The 26,387-nt window shown below is 37.3% G+C and overlaps 1 protein-coding gene across 1 annotated transcript in view; it reads left to right on the top strand.

The window, feature by feature from the left end:
* The window catches only part of ADSS2 (adenylosuccinate synthase 2), a 35,486-nt gene that overhangs the window by 7,211 nt on the left and 1,888 nt on the right, over positions 1 to 26,387 (top strand). The window contains exons 2-12 of the mRNA XM_084283581.1: positions 6,469 to 6,571; positions 8,988 to 9,056; positions 9,792 to 9,842; positions 12,058 to 12,124; positions 14,834 to 14,941; positions 15,170 to 15,251; positions 16,426 to 16,552; positions 19,426 to 19,580; positions 20,443 to 20,567; positions 21,563 to 21,660; positions 25,973 to 26,122. Coding sequence (XP_084139707.1) covers positions 6,469 to 6,571; positions 8,988 to 9,056; positions 9,792 to 9,842; positions 12,058 to 12,124; positions 14,834 to 14,941; positions 15,170 to 15,251; positions 16,426 to 16,552; positions 19,426 to 19,580; positions 20,443 to 20,567; positions 21,563 to 21,660; positions 25,973 to 26,122 — 1,135 coding nt within the window. The remainder of the gene's footprint in view (positions 1 to 6,468; positions 6,572 to 8,987; positions 9,057 to 9,791; positions 9,843 to 12,057; positions 12,125 to 14,833; positions 14,942 to 15,169; positions 15,252 to 16,425; positions 16,553 to 19,425; positions 19,581 to 20,442; positions 20,568 to 21,562; positions 21,661 to 25,972; positions 26,123 to 26,387) is intronic.

Raw genomic sequence — 26,387 nt, 5'->3', positions numbered from 1 at the left:
ACAGTAAACCTGGAGTCTTAGCTAATGAACTTTCTTGCATTATCTTAATTTAACAAGAAAATAATTGCTGTGTCTAAGAGGAAATCTCTTCAATCCTGACACTAAAGGTCACGATGCAGAGACTGGTGAAGCAGTTGTTAATTAGACTTTCTGAAGGCAGATATAAGTCATTGCTGTTTTGTTAAATTAACTTTGTTAGATTATCTTCTAATAACTCTCTCCCAAATAATCGGTCCTTCTTTGTCGAGTGAATCAGCTCAACATACAAGGAATATCAGTTTAATTCCTTGGGATCTGCTGGCCAGTACAGCAATGCAATTCCAGGGGAAAAAAATGTTGGATATTATTATGAGAGCTCCTTCTCCGTGCTTTGTACGTCTGGAAGCTGTTGTGCGTGGATGGAACATGAGGAGCTGAGGAGCTCTTGCCCTAGAGGAAGGCTCACAGTGAGCAGGCTGTTTTGCTTAGAGATTGTTCGTATGTTCATTTAAGTCTACTGGTTTGGTTCTAGAACATGCCTTTTGAGGTGTCCTGAAAGTTGGTTTTAGCCTTCAGAGTAAGGAAAAATCATGAAGCTGTAGTCAGGTACGTATACAATATTATTCCAAACTCTGTCTAGTTCTTTACCCCAAATATTTTAACTACTAGTTAAGACATTTAAAAACTGTAGCTAGAATGTATGAGAAAACAAGCCATTTTGCGTAGGCAGGGGGAATGCTGAAATAATTTACCTTAAAATTGCCATACATGTCCTAATAGAAATACAGTTCAGTCAGTGGGTTTGAAATGTAGTCCTCTCTGATACTGTTGATTTATCCTCAGTGTATTTTGTAGTGTTACTATCTTGATCATGATGCGGCACTGGTACTGCTGTGTGTGTGCTGCTTGCAGCAAGTACTGCCTTCCAGTCCCTAAAAAGTGTTTTTTGGCTGGTGGCAGTCACTTGTTTGATTTACTGAAAACTCAGGTTTGTTTCCAGTAGAATGTCAGCTAGCAGATAACGACCTTTCCCTGCAAAATTAGTATCTCCAGGCATATAACACGAGTGCAAGCAGGGTGTTACCTAAGCATGTTTATCAAATGGCTCCCAGATGTACAATGCATGTAGCTGCCTTTGCTATCGTATGCCCCCTCTGTGCACGTGTGACCGATCCTGTTTGGGTTGGCCAGGAGAGAGGTACATTCATAGCAGCGTCTGGCTTGGTGCGTAGCACCGACCAGCTTATCGATGTGGAATACCTGGATGCAGATTCGTGGGTGTGGTGCTTACACTGAGAAGGATTTTTAGGCTACTTAATCTTCTTCAGCAGATTGGAGGCACTCCCTTCTTCCCCCCGCCCCCCCTTTTTTTTTGTTTTGTTTTTGAATCTCTCTGGGCAGTGTACTGCTCTGAAAGTAATACTTCAGAAGAATTGTTTTTTTGTTTTTTGGAGCGAGGCTTCTGGAAGGGAGGTAAATAAGGGGTTTTGGGACCGTGACTGCTGTCATTCCAACTGTACTGGTGTGATAATTTGTCTATTAGTGTGCACCTTTCCATCAGATTCCTGTATACTTAGCTGTTCTCCATGCTGAATAGCTTGGATATTTCAGGATTACCAGCTGGTGGCCAGGGATCAGAAGCTTTTTCAAGCAGGTGATTTAAGCATACTGCACTAGTGACATTGGAATAATGCCTTTTTAAAAAGCTTACGCAATTAGTTATCTTACAACAACAGGTTTTGCTTAAATATTATAGATTAGATAGTGATCTTAAGCCTAATCTGATGTTCACTATTCCATTTCTACTTAATGACATAAAATACTCTAAAATAATAGCATAATTTAATAGTCATATTATCACAAAAGGGAAAAAAAAAAGGCTGCTGGTTCTCAATAGGATTTTAAGTTGTTCATCCAACAGCATCAAACTAAAAAGACCTCAGACTAAATTCATACACTGAAATGAGTAGGTTGATGCTTGTTCATGACTTTTGCTCTGCATCTCCAAATAAATAGAAACTTCTCTTTTCTGATCCAATTGGCACCCTTTTGAGCTGGATGTATACAGAAGTTTAAAAACCATACTTTTTAAGGAATACTAATAAGGAGCTTTCATAGCTGAGGATGGTTTTGTTCGTTTTGCTTTTGTTTTTTACATTAAAGCTATGATTAAAGAGCTATTTCTCTGATCCTCATCTTCACGGCTGTGTGAGCTGGTCAAACATGTTGTTGGGGAAAAAAGAGGTGTTCAGTTCACGTTTCTTTCTGAGCAAGCTCGTGTTTCCCCCCCATTCTCAGCACAAAAGTTCAGTGTCACCTGGTGGCAGTTCCTGCTGGAACTGCTCACAGAAGTGCTGGCAGCAACTGGAAAACTGCAAACCAGTCCTGAAGCCAGCCTTGGGGAGCAGCGGTGCTACCAGGTATGGACTACAAGGAAAAGTCAAAAATTAAGAAAGGGCAAAACTGTAATGCAAAGTCCGTGCTCATAGCGGTTGAAAAGTTGAGGAAATCCTATTTGAGATGCAATTTAACATTGTAATTTGGTAAAGCTTTGGGCTGCTTGCTGAAAGGGCTGATCCTTTCAGCACCGATGAATCTGTAATGGGAGAAGAGAAGAGAAGAGCCGTTCCAAACAGTGTGAGTTAAAAGATGTGAGGGGGAAAAAATAGGGTAAGGAAAGGAGTAAGGGAAAAGTAATGTAAGGACAAACGAACTGAATGCTTTTATCTTTTCATTAGCCTTCCTCAAAATACAGTGCTAAGAAGACTGCTGACTTCTGAAAATCAAATTTTGGAAACCTCAGAGTATGCCAAAAATATGCGGTGCTGTGCATTGATGGAGACAAATAAATAAATAAAGATCTCAGCTTTATGAGGATGTCAGGGAGAAGATCGCTTATATTCTTACCTGAGTAGCCTAGTAGTAACCTAGACAGATATTTCAGTCTCTGTTAGATGTTCCCTCAGTATGTCACACTATTTCTTCTTGATTCTCTATTTTCTGTCTTCTTTTTTTTTTTTTTTTATATCCACATCATATTCTTTCTTTACTCTGGCAAAGTCAACTGTGCCTTGGCTGCCTGACCTTCTCCACAGCCTGCGTCCCAGCTTCCAGAGGGGCTCCCAGTGCCACCTTTCTGCAGAATGGGAGGGAAGCATCACCGTTAAGTTCGATGCTCAGAGTGCTGCTGGTGCCTTACTGTGCCTCCCATGTATAAGAAGTCATTTTTTCCTCTCCTCAGCCCTTTCCTATCGGTAGCTAAAGCCAGGGTTGCCGTGCCCCAGTGGGTGAGTACGCTGGCTGTAGTGCTTCTGCCTGGCTCAGCTGAAGGAACCATGCTGTTGTGCAAGGAGGAAGGGTAAAGGAGCTGCTGCCACGTGCACGTGGTGTGGTCCACACAGAGCAGGAACACCTTCTGGTCTTTCTCTATCTGTGTCGGCCCAAGGTAGGTGTTCCAGATTTCATGTGGCTGGGAGAAAATTCTCCCAGTTTGGGAACTCAGGTTACCGAGTTATGGTAGACAGACACTGTACGCAGTTAATCAGAAAGTATTGCCAACCTCAAGAAGTAACTTCTGTGTCTTTATTTCCCTCTGTCAAGAGCTTTATACAATGTACTGAAATTTATTTGGGCATAAACCGTATAATTTATTTTCACTATTAGTTAAACCCAGTTAGGAGTACTTCATTAATGTTTAAATACTTTAATCAGAGGAGTGTTAGCTTGAATGATCTAACGGATCCCTTTTGGATTAGCATGGTGAGGGAGGAGGAGAGAAATAGGGATGGAAAGGACTGATGCCAGAAGTGACTTCATCAGTTTCTACCTTGAATTAATCCCAGAGGCAATAGTTGTGAAGATGTTGGTGTTATCAGCAGTTTCTGGGTTGGGAGTGAGGGGTAGGGGAACTTCCACCAAGGAAAATCCTAAACACACCAAACCCAAAACTCAGCAACCCCCCTGCCACTCAAACTCTGAGTTCAAGTGTTTGTTATTAGAAGTGTTTATCACGGCTGCGTGCAATGTGAGCACGGGTGTACTTTACTAGTACTTCACATGGAGTGTAGTGTGAATTATTCTCTTAATATACAATTCCTAACTGTGTAACTGTACACTTGCTCTTCTGTGTTAGGTTAGGGCTTACCTGTAAATCAACGTTTTGAAGACTCAATTAATTGAATGCTGCTTTTGTAGTGTTCTCCTAATACACAGTTTGAAATGAAAAAAAAATTTGAAAGAAGTGAAACAGTTTTATGGAATGATGCCCAAAGCAGGGTGTGGACTGACCAGACAGTCCTACCTAGCAATTGTTCTACCAGGCACCTGATAACAACAGCACTTCTGGGATCAAATCTTTTCATGCTGCGGGCATTATCATAATACAACTGCATTCTGGGACTGAAATTTGAGTATAAGCTGAAAACAAGCATTAGGAAACCTTGAGCATGGCCTAAGAGTGTAGTCAAGTGGTGATTCACCACAGTGCTGAGGTTTTTTTGCTTTAGTTTCTACCAAAGTCCCTTAAAGCACAGCTGCTAATAACAAAGATGGTAAAGTTTATATAACGTGGGTAACCAGCTTGCTTCTTGATGAAGTATGAGCTGTGCTGTACATGTAGTTCAGGGTTTAAAGGGTAAAATACCATTTTAATTCTGTCAGCCACTATGTCAGGGTATTTTTAAACAAGCACAGAAACAACACACCTCTGTGTATCTTGACGTCATTCGGCAGTGCAAGGGAAAAGTCTGGACACCACCAAAACCCAGCAGCTATGTTCTGATGATTTACACGCTCTGTGTCTCCCTCCTGAACACCCTACTTGAGCAGGCTGGCCAATGTTTCATTATTTTCTTAAAAGAATAACCTTGGATGACTTGCTTTGTTTATACAACTAATATGTTTCATATGTCGTGAATGCAAAATTTGGCTTTCTGTGGTTAAGTCAGATCACTTTCAGGGAAAGCCATCCGTGTCCAGAAATCTTCAGCACTTCAAGGTACTGCTTACCAAATGGGAAAACTCTGTAACATGTTACAAATTCATCTCAACTTCGTGTGAGTTTGTAAGGCATCCTTCTGTTCCCAAAGGAGATGGGACTGGTGTAAGTCCTCAAATAATGCTGAAATAGTAAGAAGTTTCATTGCTGACCTCACTGAGATAACGTTTACTCACAGCATGTGTTTATATACTTGCAGAGAGGTTTGAGGGTTAAGAATATTTGTTTTTTGTAGCGTCGGATGAATGGCTTTTTGTATTATTTTCATGCTTTTTGAATGTTGCAGAAGTAGTGAATAGCTTTTGAGTCTGTTGTTTAGAAAAGATCTTCTGTGATAAACTACTGTGAAGTATTTCAGGCTTATAATTCCATGGCTTAATATTTCATATTTCTTTCTTCTTTTCATATAATGCCTTTCTTCAGTTTGTCTTGTACTGAAAAAAGGCTTGGAATATTACGTCTTTCCATTGTCTTTTCTTGAACAAAGCATTTTATGTGTAAAATGCCTGTAAATATTCCTGTCGTTACGGCAAACAGGACTGTTTTGTGTGTAACCTTGTCTTGCACAAATGATTTGGTCACAAGAGAGTGTAAGCTTATTTTCAAAAGCACAGCAAATGGGAACAGGGGATATTCGGTAACTATTTTGTAATCTTTGTTGGTTTCATAAAGCCTATCCTGACCCTCTTTGAGACTTGGACACAGGCTCCTTTTGTGTTTTGGATGTTATTTCGCAGTTTAATAAATCTCTTAATACTCTCATGCTTCATGGTAATGAAAAAAGGTAGGAACGCTGAGTGCTAGTTGGTACAAGTGGTCTCCTGTAACTTGGAAAAACCACAGTTATCTTAGGTACCTTTAGATTCACTGCTTAACAGCAGACTTCAGATACAAATACCGTGTACCAGCTGAGGAGGTATAGAGTGAACTAGTCAGCTTTGAATGTTTTTCTGTGAAAAACAATCAGCAAAAGACAGAACCATGAATTCAGAACAAGAAACATGCACGTTGTCAACCCGCAGCATGCATCCTCCCTAATGGCTTCACATACCCAGTTTAACTGGTTTTGGGTATTGTTTTTCTTTGCTAGGGTTGCAGTTTGACTTTTAATACTTACTTTTCCTAAATGTAATAGGAAGCAAATAAAACAGTTGAATGCTTTTAGAAATGTTTGCACATTCTAGAATGTTTATGGGTCTGTCCGATAACTTCTAGAAACATCGTACTCCAAAGCATTCGCACCTTTATGAACCACGATACCATCCAAAAATCTCTATGACAATATTCATGTGAAAATTATGAAGTTTGACAAACCAAGTTGAGCAGATTGCCTGGGTGAGGAAGATTTCATGTAGATCTTTTATCAGCAGCAAAATGAAAGCTGCGGAGTTGGAGGTGGAACGAGTTTATTCCCCGTCTGTACTGTGTCTTCATTTGTCTTCTGTATCAAGAACTATTAATACTTTTTTTTTTTTTTTTTTTTTCCCCCTCAGGGAGGCAATAATGCAGGGCATACAGTTGTTGTGGATTCTGTGGAGTATGACTTCCATCTTCTGCCAAGTGGGATCATCAATCCAAAAGTCACGGCATTCATTGGTAAGTGGTCCATCTCTGAAACAAAAATGGACAATAATGTAGTGACAAACTTTGGACATACTAAAATAACAAAGTATGCCTGAGGGCATACAGGATTAAGACACTTTTTCCTCATTCCCATGGGCTTGAGCTTTGCTTGTAATTCTACTACCTTGTTAATGTTGATTTAACTCAATCATGCATTTTAGATTATGGGTGTTTTATTGTCTTAGGTCGTTTTTGTTCTTATCTGCCGTATCAATGCAAATGGCTATCTACCCAGTGTATCTTCATTGTCCCTTCCCCTTCCATCTCATTTTTTTCTAAGTATTTCTTTTATTCTCACAGTTCCTCCTCTGTTTCAGTCTTCAGCCCTCCTAAATGACTACCAGTACTTACAGCAACATAAATCTTTCCTTCCTTTTCCACTGGAATGTAAAAGGAATGCTGAATCCAAGAAGATTTATCCACTATATAGATCTTGTCAAAAGGTCTTTTCAAGAGACTGCGTTAGGTTTGGGGTTGTGGCAGTACTAAGTGATGTCAGGATCTATGATCTATTTGCCTTCTGAAAGGAGGTTTAGATTGTACTATCTGTTGCTCCATACCAACATACTTACCCTCCTTTTGCTCTTGGAATCTAGTCCTACTTTTCCTCAAATTACTTGTATAACCAAACTTCTTAATAATGTTGTATAGCCCTTAAAGTTTCCTTCTAAAGATGCAGGTGAATATAGAAAGTCCTACACAGCATTATAACTGTGTATGTTTTTGTGCTCTTTCACAAATCCGGTTAGTTTCTAGGTTACTTAAAGGCTATGTGACCTATCCATTTCCAGCATGTTTTTGTGATAATTTTTGAGTAAGTGCTCATTGACATTTTGCTAAAGAGCACAGCAACTAAAGTGCATCTGTCAGTAAGTAGTTTGATTCATAAACGATACCTGCTGAATTATTAGGACCAGTTTGTAGTGACTGTGTGCTTTCAGTTAGCATTAACACCATTCCTGATGGGAATTTGTCATTGATTGTGCCTCCTTTCAGCTGCTACGGTGTGACTTGGCAGTGGGGTAGTTTTGGATTAACTGGCCCTGTCTAGTACTTTCTATGGAAACTGGGCCAACAGGCATGGAAATAGATCCCAGCTGACAGAGGGGAGGTTGGGTTGTTAACTACTCCTGGTTTGGGAGGCTGTGGCAGATGCTACTACTATTACTCTGTTTTGGTGTCTTACTGTATTACATTTCTTTTAAAAGTTATTGCTGAAAAGCAGTGGAAAAAGAAATGTCCATTTGCCATGTTCTGTGTGCTCGACTCAGGGTCAGGTAGAAAACACTAGATCCTGTAGAAGTACAGCGGGCAGGTGAGAGCTTTTTACAAATCTGTATCTGTCTCCCATCTATCTCTTGGCCTGTCTATTCTGAAGTTTGCTGTTCTAGCTGCTTTGAAGTCTGACTTGAATTTAAAAACTCTCTTGGTGGTTCAGTTTTATTTAGTAGAAGAAAAAAATCTGTCAGGTTTAGGATTCCACTGAAAAGGTTTATAATTAAAAGAAAAAGGGGGAAAAGTGTTGAGGGGAAGGACAGAAAGGTTAGAGTATTATAATAGATTATTACAATTGATTAGGATTATATGCTGAAAAGTATAACAAATAAGTCTTAAATAGTTTGTATTTTGGTGTTTAGAATGCTTTTATCTGTGAAATTAGGTGATTTGCATATAATTTCAAGTGGCAAGTCCATTCTTGACAATAGTAGGTATTTTGTTATACTGGCTACTTCAAATCTACTGCGTTTGGCATGACCTTAAGATGGTTCAATACTGTATGTAGATGTGCTTCTTAAAGCACTCGCTGATACTGGTTAATTGTATGAGCTAACAGTCTTTCTGAGCAATGTGATGGTGTGGTAAATCTCTGCTTCCTGTAGGACAGTGTGCTTGCTTTTGATGGAGCCTTTTCCATATTAATTCTGCTAGTCTGTTAACAACCTGAACTCTGCACATGGAATACACTGTCTATTTACAGATGAAAAGTGCCTGAGGGAGTGCTAACATTTATAACGATGCTAGAAATGTGCTAAGCTTTTAAAAACAATTGGGTGATTAACGTGAAGTGCAAAGAGGGAAGTTAATTTTAGAAATGAGGAAGAGGAAGTTGCATTCTGAACTGTCCCACAATGCTGTAACTGTTTGTCGTGATCTAAACTGAAAGTTTATTAAGCTTCTTAAAAAGATTCAATGCAGGTAGTTAAAGATGCATACTTTGAGTGTAAGTCAGTCTTTTAAAGATACGTTACAACTTTCATTCTTAGCAATTTACTGAAAGATTAAAAACTTAAATACATTGCGTACAGAACATGAAGTGTCTTTGAATTTGAAATACTATTTTTCCACGTTCAATGTAATTCATTAAATTTTGTCTGATGATTTTCTTCAGGAAATGGTGTTGTAATTCATTTGCCAGGGCTCTTTGAAGAAGCTGAAAAAAATTTAAAGAAAGGAAAAGGTGAGAAAACTAAGTTTTACTACTCTTAAAGTAGTTTGTGGACACTTCATCAAAAGATTTAGATAGAGAATGTCTCTGCAGAGGTTACATACGGTAACTTTTTCCAGAACTGCATTTACCTGCTAGTTCCTGACAGGAGTCTTGTCAAAAAAAACTAGGGTCCTGATGGGAAGTATAGATGGGCAAAAAGAATCTCTGTACCGTTTAAGAACAGAACATGTTCTAAATATGAATTATCTGCAGACATACTTTGTTGCTTAAAGCAGTGAGCTTAATAAGTAAAACAACTTTTTAAAGTGTGTTACCAGTTTGTAGACATGCTACCTCTTGCAATCTTGTTTTGACAGCACATGGTAATGCAAACAAGTGCAATAGAAATCCTTTCTTTGGTTTCTTGTTGTCATGACAGTGGCTATGCTTGATAGCAGTCCACTGGAAGTGAGGTAAATCAACTAAATTATTCATAAGTAAAAAGCTACTAATTGGCTGCTGAAATTGAAGAACTAGTAGAATCATCAGGAGTTCTTTATCACAATAAGCCTGACTTTCTCAGCTTTAGAGGCTGATGTTAAGTTTTAATAATTCCAATCTACTTTTTTTCTCCAGAATGTGGTTGCTCATCCTTTAAATAGATTGACTGAAGACTAAACATGAAAAGTGTTTTTCCTTTACATATCAAAAGAAAAAAAATACTATATAAAACATAATTTGAATTATTTTACTTTGTCTTTTAAGGGCTAGAAGGCTGGGAAAAAAGGCTAATAATTTCTGACAGGGCTCATATCGGTAAGTTCCCAGATCTTTATTATTATTTTTTTTTTAACTTTGTTCTCTGAACTTTCTGTGGCAGTAAGAGAGTGACTGTTTTAGCCTTTCTGGCCATTTGTTGGTATGTAAATTTCATCGGGCTAAGCCTCTGTATGCTAGGCATTGTATCTGCTTTGGTTTATTAAAAATTCTAGAAAAACTTGTCCATCACTCAGGACCCTCCTAGGTTTGTTTTCCAGTGAGTCCTTAATCCCCCTCTGTAAGCGTACCTTACTCAGGAAAGCAGGCTCAATTTCCAAGCTGAAGGTAAGATGTGAGAAGCAGTCAAAAAGCAGTTCAGAAGTTAATTCACTGAAGGATTCATTTCCCTTTTCGGTGTAAAAGCAGTTTTGCTTTTCTTTCCTGAAATAGAGCAACTTTTCTGATGTGAAACCATGTGAGTGGGTGTGACTTTCAAATTAATGAGCTCCCTAACAACTAAAATGCCAAGTACTTCAGAAAAGAGACTGTATGGGAAGGGCTCTGTAGGAATTAAGAGAATGGTTTTCCATCTCTCAGAGGGAGTTCATCAATCAAGGTTTGGTTCCAACTTATGTTCCAGAAAATGCTTCAGTTCAGAGCATGGAGTAGAACGTTGAGAGTCCAAACCACGAAAACAGAACTTCAGTGCTAAAGGCTATATCTCTCCTAGGCCATCTTTATTACTTAATTTCCTCCTTTAAATTAGATATGTGGCATAATGGTTACGTAACTGGATGTATTAGGAAATAGAATTATTGCTGCTGTGGTAGTCATCTCAAGATGCAAACTTTTCAGGTCTTTATCAGATAAAAGCTTATGACATGGGGGAAAAATGCATTTTCTTCTTGTTGTTGTTTGTGTGTTACCACATCTGGAAATCAGGAGTAGCTTAGTCAGTGAACATGTTATTTCAGAATAAATATGCTTTTACTTTGATGTAATTACTCTGCATTTGAAACAGTTGAGTAACTGTTCCTAAGTTACTAAAATCCTTTTGAGAGTAGAATCACTGTAGGTGATTCCAATTATTTGGAAGTTGCTTAGAGAAGCTGTTCTGTAATTATTACGTTGCAATGGCAATACTGTGAAATTTTCATGGATAAACAGGTCCTGAGTAAAAAAAAAAAAAAAAAAAGGACCAGTTATCGACTGCCACCCATAATTGTTCAACCTGTCAACATAAATGGACTTCCAAAATGCTTCTGTTTAGAAAGTTTTGAGGGCGGTCTGGAGGTCTGTTGCCATTACAAATGCCGTCACTAAAATGGGTGTTCAGTCTGTGAACTATTAGTCTGTAACAAATGATCAACTAACAATAGGTTCAAGCTGCTGGGGATGATCTAGTCCTTGAATTATGGGAATGTGTGGAAGTAAATACAAAAGTAACTTGGTAAGGAGGATGAGGAAAATCGCTTATACTAGTGAAACATGAACACTTTTAAATCAGTAGGTTTCTTACAAGTTTTCAATCTTATCCTTGTAAAGAGTAGCTTAATTACTTCACTTTGAGGACATAGTGCTGAAGAAAAATAAGTCAGTATCTGTTGAATTGCAAAGTGTTGCCTATGTTCATATTTGCCATGAATCTGTCACGTTTATTTTTTTGCCTTTATGGTGGACAAAGAATCAATGGAAGGAGTATTTTGCATAATCTCTGTTGTTAATAATATGTAATACTTAAAATAAATCAGGGCTTGTGAAAATGACTTATGTTTTCTTCAGGTAACAATTGCATCCTTTCCATGGGTAACGTTTATGGGAGTTTCTTTTATTTCCAAATGCATTTCCATTGATGCTGTCTTGCTAAAATTAAAATGGTCTAAGAAATCTTCAGAATGAATGAGAATGTTTACTTAAAGTCTCCACCTTAAATTTCAAAATTATGACTTCTTACCGTAACCTGTTTTCCAGGATTTCTTTCAACTACATGTTTTCTTTGCTTCTTGTCCATACATTCTTTTGGGACACTAGAAGACTGTAATGTCTTAGTTTTTCTATGGAAGGTGTGTGTACAACTGCTGAACTTGGAAGGGATGGGGGGGCTATCTTGTAAAAGAAGAGAAAAAGCTCTTGTCATTTTATTTCCCTCTCCTGTATGTGCATGTTTTTTCCCAGGTTGATAAACTGGACTAAAATTGATTTGAAAAAATCATTACTGATATGGCCATTTGTTTCATGCGAAATGTCAGTTTATGCAATTTTTTTTTTTTAGTATTTGATTTCCACCAAGCTGCTGATGGCATCCAAGAACAACAAAGGCAAGAACAAGCAGGAAAGAAGTACGTAGTTTTAATGGATGGCTTAGTACAAGCATGAGTTGCTGTGTTGGATTTCCATCATTGATTGTCATTGAACTTAAAAATGTATTGATTATCCCTGTAAGTCTGTAATGTGGAGTGTTTGGGATCACTTCCAATTTCGTACTCCAGTGGCTAGCAAAATGTTGTATAATGAAAGAGTTTTAGCTTGATAGCTTGCCTTAAGGAAAAATTCCTGGTTCTTAATTTGCCTTACAAAAAGGGTTCCTGCTTCTTCATGTTTTAATTGTTTACTGGAAGTATCTTTGTATCATGGATGAAAAGTAATTCAGTCTTCCTTACTGAGAAGCCTAAAATGTCTTCATCCATGACAGTAGCCTTTAAGAGTGTCTTTTCTGGGCATATCTTCATCCAGGTTGCTATTGTATGTTAACTTGTCAATTGTTTTTGCATTCAGTCATTTTCACACTTGACTGTGCTATACCAGCTGTCTTGGTACCTGTTCTCTTAGGAATTAAAAAGAAAACAGGTAGAATGTGTGTACATTTCTAATGAGCCAGTACTGTTTTATCAGCATTATTTTGAGGAATGCTTGGGGAGTGTGAGCTAAAATAGCTCTGTGGCAATAGTTGTGATTGAAAAATGCTATCTGAGCTTCTTGTAGGATGGAACTACTATTTCATTAGTTAACGCTCAAAATTGTAAGGGAAAGCCCAATTAAAAAATTCCTGCTTTCATCTGATCTAAAGAACCCTGCTACACCAGAAAGTTACATTCAAAGCTAAGAAATTTAAGACCCTCTTAAAAGTGCTGTACATATTCTTTCTGTAGGGATTATTATGATCCTGATATTCTGCGACGATCATACAGTTCTCAAGCTTGTTAAAACTGCCAGTGGATTAAAAGCATTAATCTATTTACTTCCCCCACTACAGTGACTTAGATAGCCTTAGTATTTAGGAGGAAGTACTACTGAGGATTGGCGAAGCATGAGATGTCAGAAACTGATTATCGAAAGACTCCTGGTAGTGTGAGGGGGGGGGGAAACGCTTGAAATAGCTTGCTAGTATGTCTAACTGTAGATTTGACTCTGTATTGCATTTTATATTAAACTTGTTTTGTATGTTTAGTATCAAACACTTCAAAGCTGATCGTTACAAATAGTAAGTTAATTTTTAACTGAGTACTTTCACCTGTTCAAATGTAGCTCAAAGCCAATCACAAGTGAGGGTTCTATAGCTTCCCTTGCAGAAAGGTTATAGAAAAAGGTAATCTAATACAGAAGTATATTATGCTTATACAATTGTTCTAACAACCAGAAATACAACCTTTTGACAACTTAATTCTTTTATGAATTGGCATGTCCTAATAAATGGAAGCTAAAGCCTCTTAAAAAAATTATCTGGGAAGGGTATGAATAGGGATGGAGGCTAGAGTCAATTATTTAAGCCACAACCTCCTGGTTTGGTTACATGATACTGTATTACAGGAGGTTGGTTACCATGCTTTCGTTTCAGACTGAGACAAACATACCACACCCTGCCATCAGTCTAATTGGAACATTTGTTTTACCTTTTCCAAGATTATTGTTTTGAATCTACTCCAAACTTGTTACGGTCTGGTTAAAATGACTTAAGTACTGATCATGAACTGTATTTCAGTTCCCTTGCATATCAACTGATGCATTCTAATATGAAGTTTAGATATGACCTTGGGATTAGCCTGTATCTTCTATTTGAAATAGAATCCCTCTTGAATTGAGTTATGGTATGATACTTCCAAGACAATCTAAAGAAATCAAATTTAAGTTTGACATTCTTGCTCTACCAGTATCAGCTGAAAAGACCCATTTAATATTCAACAGTAAGAACTAAAATATATTAAAAAGTATTAGCTCTAGTCCTTGTAATGGTACATGGCAAAGGAGTTACTTTGCAGTCTTTCAGATTATCATTTGATTGATATGAAACTGTTGCTCACATTAAGCTAACCAGCTTTGTTAAATATGGTGTCATGCTTCTGAGCAAGTTCAAGTCTACCTGTACTTGACTGGCTTAAAGTCAGTGCAGGCAAACTGTGTCTTACGATGTCGCTGACTTAAGCTAGAAAGGATTGCTTTAGGTTTTAAGCTATAGGTTCTTCAGGAAGTATTGTTAGGTAAGAGTGAGAACAGTAATCTTGGTTTTCAGAATCAGCTACAGGGAAAATCTATTCAACCGTTTTGTATGTACAGTGTTTTGGGCATCAGTGTTACTTAGATACTTGGCAGTATTTGGTTTTCTGGCTCCATTGGAAGCTTTTACTATTAAATGAAATATTTCTCACAAATCTGAAATCCATGCTGGTTGTATTTTTTTCAGCTCTTCATGAAATGTGTTTTTAGGAAGGTGTATGGTTAGTTTCAGTTCATAGTATTGAAGGGTATTGTTTTAGCATTCAGTTTCTTAAGTAGAAAAGTTGGGATTTGTGTTCAAATAAGCAAATAAGATTCATTGAAGTATAAAAAGTTACTGGTCTAAAAACAGAAGTATGTAGAAGATGAATATATTTATGTCTATAAACAGTGATGTTCTGAAACTAAGTTATGTACCAAAAGAAACATGTATTTGAATGTTTAAAACGAGGTTTGCAATAACGGCATTTCACTTTATGGTAAGAATGTATTAGCTTTAAAGAAAAAAACACCTTAGTTGTATATCAATAGTAACTCCTGTTATTATCTTTTTAAAGTTTGGGAACTACCAAAAAAGGAATTGGTCCAGTATATTCTTCAAAAGCAGCACGAAGCGGCCTCAGGATGTGTGATCTTGTCTCTGATTTTGATGAGTTTTCTGAAAGGTAATTTTTGTCCTTTAATGCAAGTTTCGAGCATAGTTTTCAATATCTGGGTGTGTCCCCATGGAAACAGTTAAAGCTGGTTGCTGTTAATTTTTTTGATTTCTTGGTCTGCTTAAAAATATTTAATTGTAAAGTAATTATAAATACATTATCAGTAGATTGCAAGGTTGGTGGAGGTGAGAGAAAAGAAACAAATAAAACAAACTTTAATGAATTTTTGTCTTCCAGGTTCAAAGTGTTAGCCAATCAGTACAAAGCGATATATCCTACCTTAGAGATAGATATTGAAGGGGAATTGAAAAAGCTCAAGGTAAGCCTGCTTCTGTCTTTTAAATGATGTAATCACTGTTCAGAGCTACTGATATGTAAGTCTCAAGGTGATTGACTGTCATACTTCTGTGAAGAGTGGGAACTTAATAATGGGAAATTGATATGTATCAAGTCTGCTAGCATCCTTAAAAACACCTTTTCCTCTTTATGCAGCATTTAAAAACTTGGTTACAAGAAAACTACTGTAGACTTTAAGAAAAGATCTTACATACAGAGAATTATTTCTGACTTACTGGCTAGAAAAAACAAACAACAAAAGCATCAAGACTATAGTTGGGGAAGGCATATCTTCGTTGTAATGTGGAATATGATTTCCTTGTGTTAGAACCTTAAGCACTGAAGTAAATTACTATTCTGTGCGATAAAGCCTTAAGGAAAAAACTTTTTTTGCATGTTGTTGGACTGTAAGTTGATAACAGCAGAAGTAATGAAGCCTGATTGCCAGCAAACTATTCTTGTGGTTAAATACAAAATTTAATTTGATCCCTCAGCCCCTAGCAACTGGGTTACACTTATGAGGGTTCTCCCTAGTGTTGATTCCTTTATGCCTAGCAGTACAATTTCACAGTACAGCTGCATTCTTATTTATCTTACCCTTATTCAGCCTTTATTTTTTATTTTATTTTTTTGTTTGTTTTATAGAAGTCTAGTTGTCTGAGACTTCTTTTTTACCCCTTAGAAAACCTCAACCAAATTTGACAAATGGGTTAAAAAAAAAAAAAAAAAAGTGGAGTATGTGTGGCACAGAGGAGGGCATGCACGGTTATACATTTCTAATTCTTTTAGAAAATCAGTCCAAAAAAAATCATACTTCTCATATCTTTAGTTGCTGCTTTACTTAGTTTGCCAATTCTAGAATGGAGTAGTGGGAGTTCATCGAACTTCTGCTTGGTTCACCTTAAATGGTATCCATTACACTTGCTGAACTGAAGTATTTCTTTCAATACGTAGACCTAATTCAGTTTCTGTTACATACGTACTATGTAAATCTGCTATGATGTTCTTCCTTCCCTTGATCATGTATTATGGCATTTCTTTACGTTTGCTTTTACTTTTGAAAAGGATTAATAGCGTAAATATGAGCACTTGCACTCTGAGCTAGCATTACTATAATGAAATTGTACTGTAAGCTAAGCTACTCTTTTGTTATTTAGGCCTACATGGAAAAAATAAAACCAATGGTAAGAGATGGTGTCTATTTCATGTATGAAGCTTTACATGGACCACCAAAGAAGATCTTAGTAGAAGGTGCAAATGCAGCACTGTTGGACATAGATTTTGGTAGGTATAGCCTTAATGAGAAACAGGTCGCTATATATTTATTTTGTGAAAGAATTCAATATAAGCTCTTCTGTGCATAGCTGTTCTAATGGAATAATTGTTTTCTATTCTGGAAGAACAGTTCCATCTATTGTTAGCAAATTATTTACAGGAGAAAGCAATGTTTTTAACTACATACTTTGAAAAAGCTTAAGATTCTCCCAACATCAATCTTTTCAATGACAGGAAGGATTAGGTGATTAAACTTCTCTTCTTAAATAGAGTGTAACTATTACTTCAGCATATATGTTTCACATGGAGTAGTTTGTTTTCCCAAGATCTATACAGCTGCATTTAAGGAAGGTGGAAAGCTTTTTAATACTCCATAGCAGAGAGGCAAAGTATATGCACAAAATACTGACTTTTGAAGAGTCATACTGCATTTTTCAACTCTCTGTTTAACAATGTTTCACTGATTTACAACACAAAGAATGAACCAGGAATCTGGATTGTTACTGAGGTAAGAATGAAAAGGTTATCCCAAACAATTTGAAACTATAAGTGGTAACTAACACTAATTTTGCTAATAAAGTGAGAAGCTTCTTGATAGAAACACCTTTTGTATTGTGAGATTACTGTATTCCTTACCATATTGTAAGGACAGACATTATTCTACCTTTATGTAGGCATAAGCAAACTGTATGACAGACATTATTCTACCTTTATGTAGGCATAAGCAAACTATATGATAGGCTGCTGCATTTTGTGACATTTTTCTTCAGTCTCACTAGCATGCAACTGCATCATTTTTCTTTTTACAAAGATGCTTATGCCTGAGATAAAAGCCTGTAAGTAATACTGTCAAACGAATATGAAATTGGCATGGGCTCTGTGTTCAGCTGATTGGAGTTCTGATACTGGGCACTTTCAAACAAAACAAGCGTGAAAATCTTTTTTACTTTAAGAGGAAGATTTATCTAAGAATATCCCTTGTAAATGTAAGCACAGTTTTCCCATGATAATCTGAATGCTGGAAGAAAGTTTTAGCAAGTCAGAAGAAAGAAGTCTTTGAATAGGCTTTTACAGGGAAGTGTTTGATACAAAACTGGTATTTGCAATAAACTCTAGGGTTTGGGTGTTGTTTTTTTAAGTATTAAGAATTTTGGTTTTCATATAAGCACAGGAAATGCAGATCGTGTCTGAAAATCATCAGGTATGTCTGTAATATTGACAGATCTGTGTCACTTAGATTTTTTTTTTTTTTTCCTGCCCGTGCTGTGAGAAACAGATTGATAGGAGAATCTCTGTTCTCCTTTAGGTAGATACTGTCAGCTGGTTGGACACTTAGGTGACAACAGGCAAGTCCTGCTCAAAAGATTTGACAATACCAAATTTGATTCAGTGTTCTGAAAGAGGCTATTTTCTGTGCCTTGTTGCACAGATACATATAGCTTCTGGTCTGATACAGAAGTAAATTTTATTAGTGTGTGTGTGTCTGTGGGCACTGAAGTTGGTTAAGTCTTGCATTCCGTGTTGCTTCTCTGGAGCGTGTAGTGAGGCTTCCACACATCTCCCTGACTGTGAATCTAGTTTTCTGTCTTTTTAATTAGTGAATGAGGGTAAACCACTGTCAGTTCACCTTGCGGGGAGCTGAGAATAAGAAAGAGCTATCTCATTGACTGCATTTGTGACATCCCTTAGCTATACTACCTGCTACTAAAGAGAACCTCAGCTGTGCTGTCACAAAAAAAGATGAAGACTTAATTAGTGCTTCCAAACAGCACTTATATATGTAACATGTTACACAGGTAAACCTGTGTCTTTCTCTAGAGATTTGAGTTAAGCAAAAAAGCCACAGATAACTTCGCAAAGTCTGCAAAGCCTCACTTAACAGTCTTTAACTGCTTCCATTTTCTGTACTGCTGTATTTTTGCCTTGGCTGTCGCTTTTTTACCATTCTCTTGACTCTTAGACCAAAAAATAAAAATATGAAGCACAAGGTAGAAAACCTTAACTTGTTGTTACTGTGTGGCTGAAACATTTGTTCATGATTCAAAACAACTAAATATTAGCATACTGTTTCATCTTCCAACGTTTAACAAAAAAAAAAAAAGTGGTGCAAAACTGAAGATTTTACAGGAAGTTTAGCTGTCTTTGATGTCCAGGCTGCTCTTTAAGTGACGGCTGAGTATTTAACCAGAGGCAAACTCTCATCATTAGTGAACTGGGTTATATTGTAGGAGTTGTGCCATGCTTTTTTTGTTTGGTTTGTATTTTTTTTCACGTGTCTTTTGTTAATTTTTTTGAACGTTAGTTGTGGCAATCAATTTTTTCAAGTAATTTGGTAAGCAAAATTCTACATTTTCCAAACTTCTATATTTACATTTCTTTGTGATTTCTTACTGTTATATCATATTGACCAGTTTGTACAACTCATTATTTTTTCTTCGAAAATAGAAAATGGTAAATCCATATTTTCTAATTTCCTAATATAATTTCCTTAAGGGTGTCCTTCCAAATTCTTATGTTGTTCTGTCAGTGAATGTATTTTGTATAATATGAGGTATGGTTTCCTGGTGTCTCATTCCAATTCTTGACTGGTATGGTCATTTGGAATTGTTACGTCATCAAATTTTGCAGGTGAAGTGGTAAGATTTCTATTGTTTTAGTAAAGAAGGGGATCAGACATTGTATGTAAGATCTAGGAGCTTATTAAATCTGTGACCTCAAAATACAATTATTGTGTAGTTGGTTTTGGTTTTTAGTGTTATAAAATCTAGGTAAGTGCAATTTAGTAGTGATCCTTACCAGGTTAGATTTTTTTAGTAGTTTTAAAAACTGTTTTTAAAAAGTGATTTTAACTCATCCCCTCCCCCCATTTTATTTCTAAATAGGCACATATCCTTTCGTGACTTCATCGAACTGCACAGTTGGTGGTGTTTGCACGGGTCTGGGCATGCCACCACAGAATGTCGGGGAAGTGTATGGAGTTGTGAAAGCATACACAACTAGAGTTGGAATCGGTGCCTTTCCTACAGAACAAAATAATGTGAGCACTAACTGCCCTAGACGTGATCTGTAACTGGGTGAAATAACTCAGTGTGTGTCTTACGTTAAATCAGTATTGCTGGTTAAGTGTGAATAGAAGACAATGTGTTAGGATATTTCATCCCTCCAGTTCTATTATTTGTTTATTCCTGCTGATTGTTACTGTGGCTAGGATTCCTGCATGTGTCTTCACCAGCAAGTAAAGTGATTTCCATGTTGTTTGTGGTAGAATTTTAAGAATATTCTTAATTGCAAAGAACTCCAACATACCTTTGTTCAGTTTCTGGACATGGCAGAAAGTGTTCAGAGCTGTTTTTTGAGAATATTAATGAAGGAGTCCAAAGTCTGCAAAGTTTTTTCACTTGGAGGGTGGTGAGGCCCTGGCACAGGCTGCCCAGAGAAGCTGTGGATGCCCCATTCCTGGAGGTGTTCAAGGCCAGGCTGGATGGGGCTTTGGGCAGCCTGGTCTGGTGGGAGGTGTCCGTGCCCATGGCAGGGGTTGGAATTGGGTGATCCTTAAGGTCCCTTCCAACCAAAACTATACAATGACTCTGTCATTCTAAACTGAGTTTACAGGACTGCCAAATCTGATTGTCAGCTTCTCAGATCTCCTTGTGGAATAGAAGGCTAAAGCAGGAACAAATTTTCAGAGACTTGCTCAAATAGCATTCTCTTGAACTAGAAATAGAACTTTTTCTGTTTTCATCTCTATAGACAATGTTGTAAAAAAAAAAAAAAAAAAAAAAAAATAGGGGGAAGAAGTTTTAAGGTACTTTACAGTATTGTAAAATGGTGTTAAAATACATGATGTATACTTACTGCAAATGAAAAAAGGCTCATGTAATAGTACTACTCTTTGCTAGGAAACTGGAGAATTGCTGCAAATACGAGGTAAAGAGTATGGTGTTACCACTGGTAGAAAGAGAAGATGTGGCTGGCTGGACCTTGTGCTGCTCCGATATGCCTATATGATTAATGGATTTACTGCGTAAGTTTTCTCAGCTTTGTTGGCAACTTGACATAAAATCATGATACGCTACAGATTAAATTGTACATGTGGTAGTAAGCAACAGACTGTTAGTACTGATTTATTGTTTTGATGTTTTCATAAATTAATTATCCCTTTTCTTGGAAGTTAGTTTTTATATATGTCTTCATATCCTTTTTTTTCCTATTATATTGTAGAAATGCTTACATCTCATAGTATTTGATGCTTCAAGCTGTGTTATTCTCTTTGCCATCCCACCAAACCAAATCAAATGCATCACAAGGGCCTTAAAACATATTATAGTTTGTGGGGTTCGTGGTTTATTTTCAAAGAAAGAGAGATGGAACCTATTGGTATCTTTAGCAGTATGTGTAAGTGTAGAAAACATGTATACAACTTGGGATTTTCATTAAAATGAAAAATGGGGATGTGAAACAAAATTGGTATGAAATTCTAGTAGATCAACTTGTTTAAACACGTCCTTTACTTAAATTGTCTTGCTTTTTTTGTCCCTTGTGCTTTGTATTTAAAATAATACGCTTTGGTTATGAAACTGGATATTTACAGAGCCAGTACTTCCTTATTTTGTTGCCTTCACTATAAGGACAGAAACATTTGGCAAAGGACAAGAAGAGACAGCAACAGGCATTGTGCTGTGTAACGATGTCAAATGAATGGGCATAAAGTATCTTGGCAGCACTCTGTCCAGTTAAAATTCTACCACTTAAAACTATAGACCAATTATTTTAATTGAAGAATACTTGTTATTTGAATTTTGCCCTTTTCTAGTATTAGATCTAAGCACGCAACAAAAAAGCTGTTTTTTTTAAAGTCACAAAATAAATGGAATAGTGTCAGAGGCCATTTTGCTAAGGAAAGATGATTAATTGTAGTGTATGCAAAGTGCAGAATCCATTTTTTCCTGTATCTTTAAAATATGATCAAAGTTGAGAGTTGTTAAAAACATGTTTAAACGGAGTAATGTTTCTTTATAGATTGGCTCTTACCAAATTGGATATCTTGGATATATTTTCAGAAATCAAAGTTGGTGTTGCATACAAACTAGATGGTGAAATCATACCTCATTTTCCTGGTAAGACTACTTATTTTACACTTCACCAAAATTTAAAATTGTTATCTGATATGAGAATAAGTCAAATGCATTTAGGTAAAATGTATGACAGTAATTTGTCACTTCACCACCAAGCCATTGATGTCTTCTGAGATGCACTCTGTGCCACACCTGTACCAGTGTCATTTGTTTACTAGAAAGCTGCAAAATGTTATCTAAAGCTTGACTCCTTAAATGTAAATGTTATCTGCTTTATCCCATTATTTTAATACAGCCTGCATTACCTTCAAGCTAAATCCAAAGCTCTCGTTTTGTACTGTAGATCCAGTGTCTGATTCTCAGTACTCTGTTCATCTCATTTTCTAGCAGGACAAGTCTTCATTTAGGTGTGCAGTGAACCAGATGAGGAAACTGTGTTTGAAAAGCCAGACTTCTCTGTGTGTGTTATTTTTCTAACAATTCAGTTCCCTTTAATGGATCACAGAGCAGCCAAAACCTAGGCACACCTGCACCATGGAAAAGAGAGGGGAGAAGGTGCAAGGAGGAAATGAGCAGTTTTCATAGGAGAAAACAAGACTGTACCTTCTAATGCAGGACCAACATACACCAGCTTAGCATGATGGAAACTATAGCTCCTCTCTAAGCAGGACAGTGCTCAAAATGTATCTGGCAGTTGAAGTATTCAAAGTACCATTTTCATTGGTAACACATCTTTTTCAGTTTGTTGTAGAGATACTCCAAGAAAAAGAACATCAACGAGTACTAAGGATTGGTTTTTCTGATGTGCGCATAGACGTGTTTTCATTACTACATCAGGGTTTGAGGCTGGTCACAGGTTATAATGTTTTATATGATAGCATCAGCAGAGAATTTTTTTGCAGGTGATACCAAATGTAGTAATCAAATGCAACTCACATCAGGGTTTATGGAAGATTCAGATGTGCCTCACAAAGGTATAAGTGTGATCTGTCAGTAGTCCTTGAAATTAACATGTCTACTGGGGAAAATTTGTAACTCTTTTTCCATGTGCTCGGAAATTCTCTAATTGGTTAGCCCTCCAGTATCTTTGAGCTAACGTGTCAGCTACAGTGTGAATGCATATTGAGCATTGTGGCATGAACTGTTATTCAGGAAGTTTACTGCACATCTTACACTAAACCAGGGAATGCTTTTCTATTTGTAAAACTCAAGTATTGCTTGATTGATATCCTTTTCAGAATAGTAAGGACATCTGTACACTTTAAATATCCTTTGAATGTAATGGACAATGCATGTTTGAACTGAGGACTACTCCGCAAGTACTTTGGTGGTAGCACTGTCATCTAACCTGAGGGTTACTTGTTATTCCTGCCCCGTCATTTAAAAAAAAAAAAAAAAAGCAAAATGAAACTTTCTTTACCCTTTGTTCTGCAGGTTCTCAGAGAGGGGTTTATTTCTTACCTTGCCACTTTAACTATTTGAATTTAATTTAGAAGAATTCTAGACTGGGAACCTTTTCACCGGCAGGCTATTTATCTCTCTGTTCATCCCTACCTCCCACTTTCTTGGAGATGTTATTGACTTACCCTTCTTGTGAAATAACTGTCTCTAAATTAGAAGCACACAGAGTACCCAGCATCTCAGGAAAATCATGCTATATTTCATATATTGTTCCTTTTTTCTGCTGCATCTGAGAATCATAGGAATCTTGCTCAGTTTTTCAGCTTAGTTTTCTGTGGACACGTCCTAATCTGGTAAGAAAGAACTAAACATGCTTTGTAAATTTACGGCTCACCTCAGGTGGTAACACTGAGGCTCTAGTCTTTTGCTTTGGAGCTGGCCACTTCATTCCCATGAGCTTATGGAAGAAAGATGGAAGTTCCTACCATCTCAAAGATCATCCAGATTAAGAGCAATGTGAAAGCCATAGTCTAGTCCTGCTCGTGTACAAGGCATTGGTTGATCTCGGCACAGATACATACAACCTCTTGTTCTTAGAAGGTTGCAAGAGTGTTTCTCAGAAACTTTACTTCATGTCTGCTTCTTTTCTTTTCCTTGTGCTCTTTTCCTGGGCATTTGCTGTTGATTACAGAGCCAGGACACTGAAGTAGATGGATCTTTGGTTTGACCTATGTAACTGTTTGGTTTCTGGAAGTCTTGTAAGCTGAGATCCCAAATTCCAGCTATTCTTTTTGTGTTGGGAGTAATATCACACCACTCTTTCTCTAAATTCTAGTACCAGACTACCAGATGTCATTATATCTGTGCTCTCCATTATCCAATTCAGCTGTTAATAAGCAATGTTTCAGAGAGCCTGAAAGATAAATCCCCTCAGGGAAGAGATCAGAGAAATCTAGATGGTTACTGTATCTGTTCCTGCACTGAGCTCACTTCATGTCTTATCTTTACCACACATCTTCTGTTAACACACCTGCTGGAGCAAGATGAGAGAATCACGTGAAACATCAAATTTATCACGTCTTTTTCTTCATGTCTTTTGGGGAAGTAAGGAATTGAACAAAGAGTAATGGAAGACTGTAGGCAAGGTTAGACTACTCAGTTCTAAGTGCTTTCAGCTTTCTCCCAGTTATCATCATCAGAGGGCAAACTGTCTGTAGACTTTCAAGGTTAGGTGTTTGGTCACTCTTTGTTCCTTAGAGGAAGACTGACATCTTATTCTGGATCATCTGCAATGCCTGGAAGTTAGTTTGTGGTTTTGCACTCTGAATATAGCTATCTTACAATTTACCTGGTCAGCAGACAGCAGCTCAATTGTTACTACTCGTGACATAAAAGAAAGTGCTTGTTCTTGGCTTCTGCAACCCGACATCCTTAGTATTCCTGCCTGCTTGTCAGGGCTGACCATATTGCAGCAAGTATTGATTCAGAATCATTTGCCTTAACCTTTAAACACCTTGGTCCAAAAATTGTGCACTTCTTCACTATTGGCTCCAAAGTCAATAGAATATAGCCCTCTTCCACCCGTACTCAAAATGCCTAGCTCATAAATGCTGTGTTTACAACATCCCTACTGTTGAGCTCTTACCTGCACCAGGACAAATAGTTCGATGTGCTGAGCCTGAGCTTGTTGGCTAAGCACACGCTCGGGAGGATTAGCTATGATTCTCTATGTGCACTTTCATTGTGCCTTTTGTACCTCAAACACCCTCCCAGGTGGACTGGATGTCTTCTGTCTTTGCAGTAGTGACTTGATCAGGTATCTGAGACATGGAGCCTACGTAACAGTAATTACAGTGCTGTTGGTAAAACACTGTTGTCTTCAGGAAGGCGAGAATGCCCAGTAGCCTCCATTTCTTGTTGATACATTTTTCCTGTCTTTGGGTTTAAGGCTTTTGTTTTGCTGCCCAATGTCATTCCAAGATTAATGTTCAGAAAATTAATGGAATGATTCGATTCCAGAACAATGTATTTTTCCAGTGCTTGAGATCATCACAGGATTCAGAATTGATGGACATCATTATAGCAGGTTATTAAATAAAGGGCAAAATGGAAACGAGTCATTGCTTCTATTCTGAGAAGTAACTGGAACAGCTACTGTTCGTACATCACGTGTCACTCCACCTTCAGGTCACAGAGCTGACCTGGTAGACAAAATCTGACACTGTTGACTGTCATGGTAGACACAAAAAAGCTGTCTTTAATACAGGATGATACTCATTCTATGTCTGATCAAGGTAAATGCTTCAGGCTCTGCTGTAGGAAGAAGGTTGGTAATATATACCTTGTTGGCAAACTGCCTTCCTTGTAGTATTCTGTAGTTGAGGCCCTTAAGAGCTTAGCTGGCTGCAGACAGACAGAGGCCTGATGTAGAGTTTTGGGGCAAAGGCTCTGTGGGCATGACAGTTTTATGTATAAACAGTACATGCTATGTGCTCTTGACATGCTATGACTCTGTTTAATAAAAAGAACACTCCTATGCAATGGTAAAATGTATTTTAACTGTCTAGTACTTACCAGCTGTTACATAATTTTGTTTTCACATCATCCAAATTCCTTCACAAAGGGAGGGTTGGATCTTTGTATTTGTACAGCAAGAAGAATCAACGTTGTAAAGAATTAAACTTCCTTGAAGAGTACTCACAGTCACACAGATATGTTTTGCTTAAACCACAAACTGTACAAGAATTCCTAAAGTCTAAGTCCTGATAGTTGCTTGGGCTTATTTTCTCCACTTATATTAAGAAAAAGGTACAAGTTAGCACCTCTGGTGCTGGTATTGTCTTCTGAGAAGGTCTCTTCGTATAAGAAAAAAAACCAAAAAGCTTATAGCTGTGTTTAGTGGTAGAAAATACATAAACTTTGTGGATATATCGTGTTTCTGTTTGATTTTCAGCCAACCAGGAAGTCTTAAATAAAGTAGAGGTTCGGTATGAGACACTCCCAGGATGGGGTACAGACATATCAAATGCAAGGACATTCGATGAGCTGCCTGTAAATGCACAAAACTATGTTCGCTTTATAGAAAGGGAGTTGGGTGTTCCTGGTAAGTAAAGCAGATTTATTTTTTTTTTCAGCTACATAAAACTTCTCTCTCATGCACTCTGCCTTGAACATGCAAAATATCAAAAATTGGTTTGTATCTACAGTTAGTCTGATGTACCTGATGATACTTTTAATTACCATTTTACTTTTTTTTTATCGATTTGGCTGTTGAATTATTTTAATATGCATCCTTTCCTTGGCTTACACTGTAGCTCTTTTTCAACTGAGACTTTTAGAGATTGCTTAAGAAACTGTTTTTTAGGTTG

This window comes from Netta rufina (genome assembly GCF_964035555.1).
Source record: "Netta rufina genome assembly, chromosome: 3".
Classification (NCBI taxonomy): Eukaryota; Metazoa; Chordata; class Aves; order Anseriformes; family Anatidae; genus Netta; species Netta rufina.
Note: the sequence above shows the minus strand (reverse complement) of the source record. Positions and strands in the feature narration are given on the sequence as shown.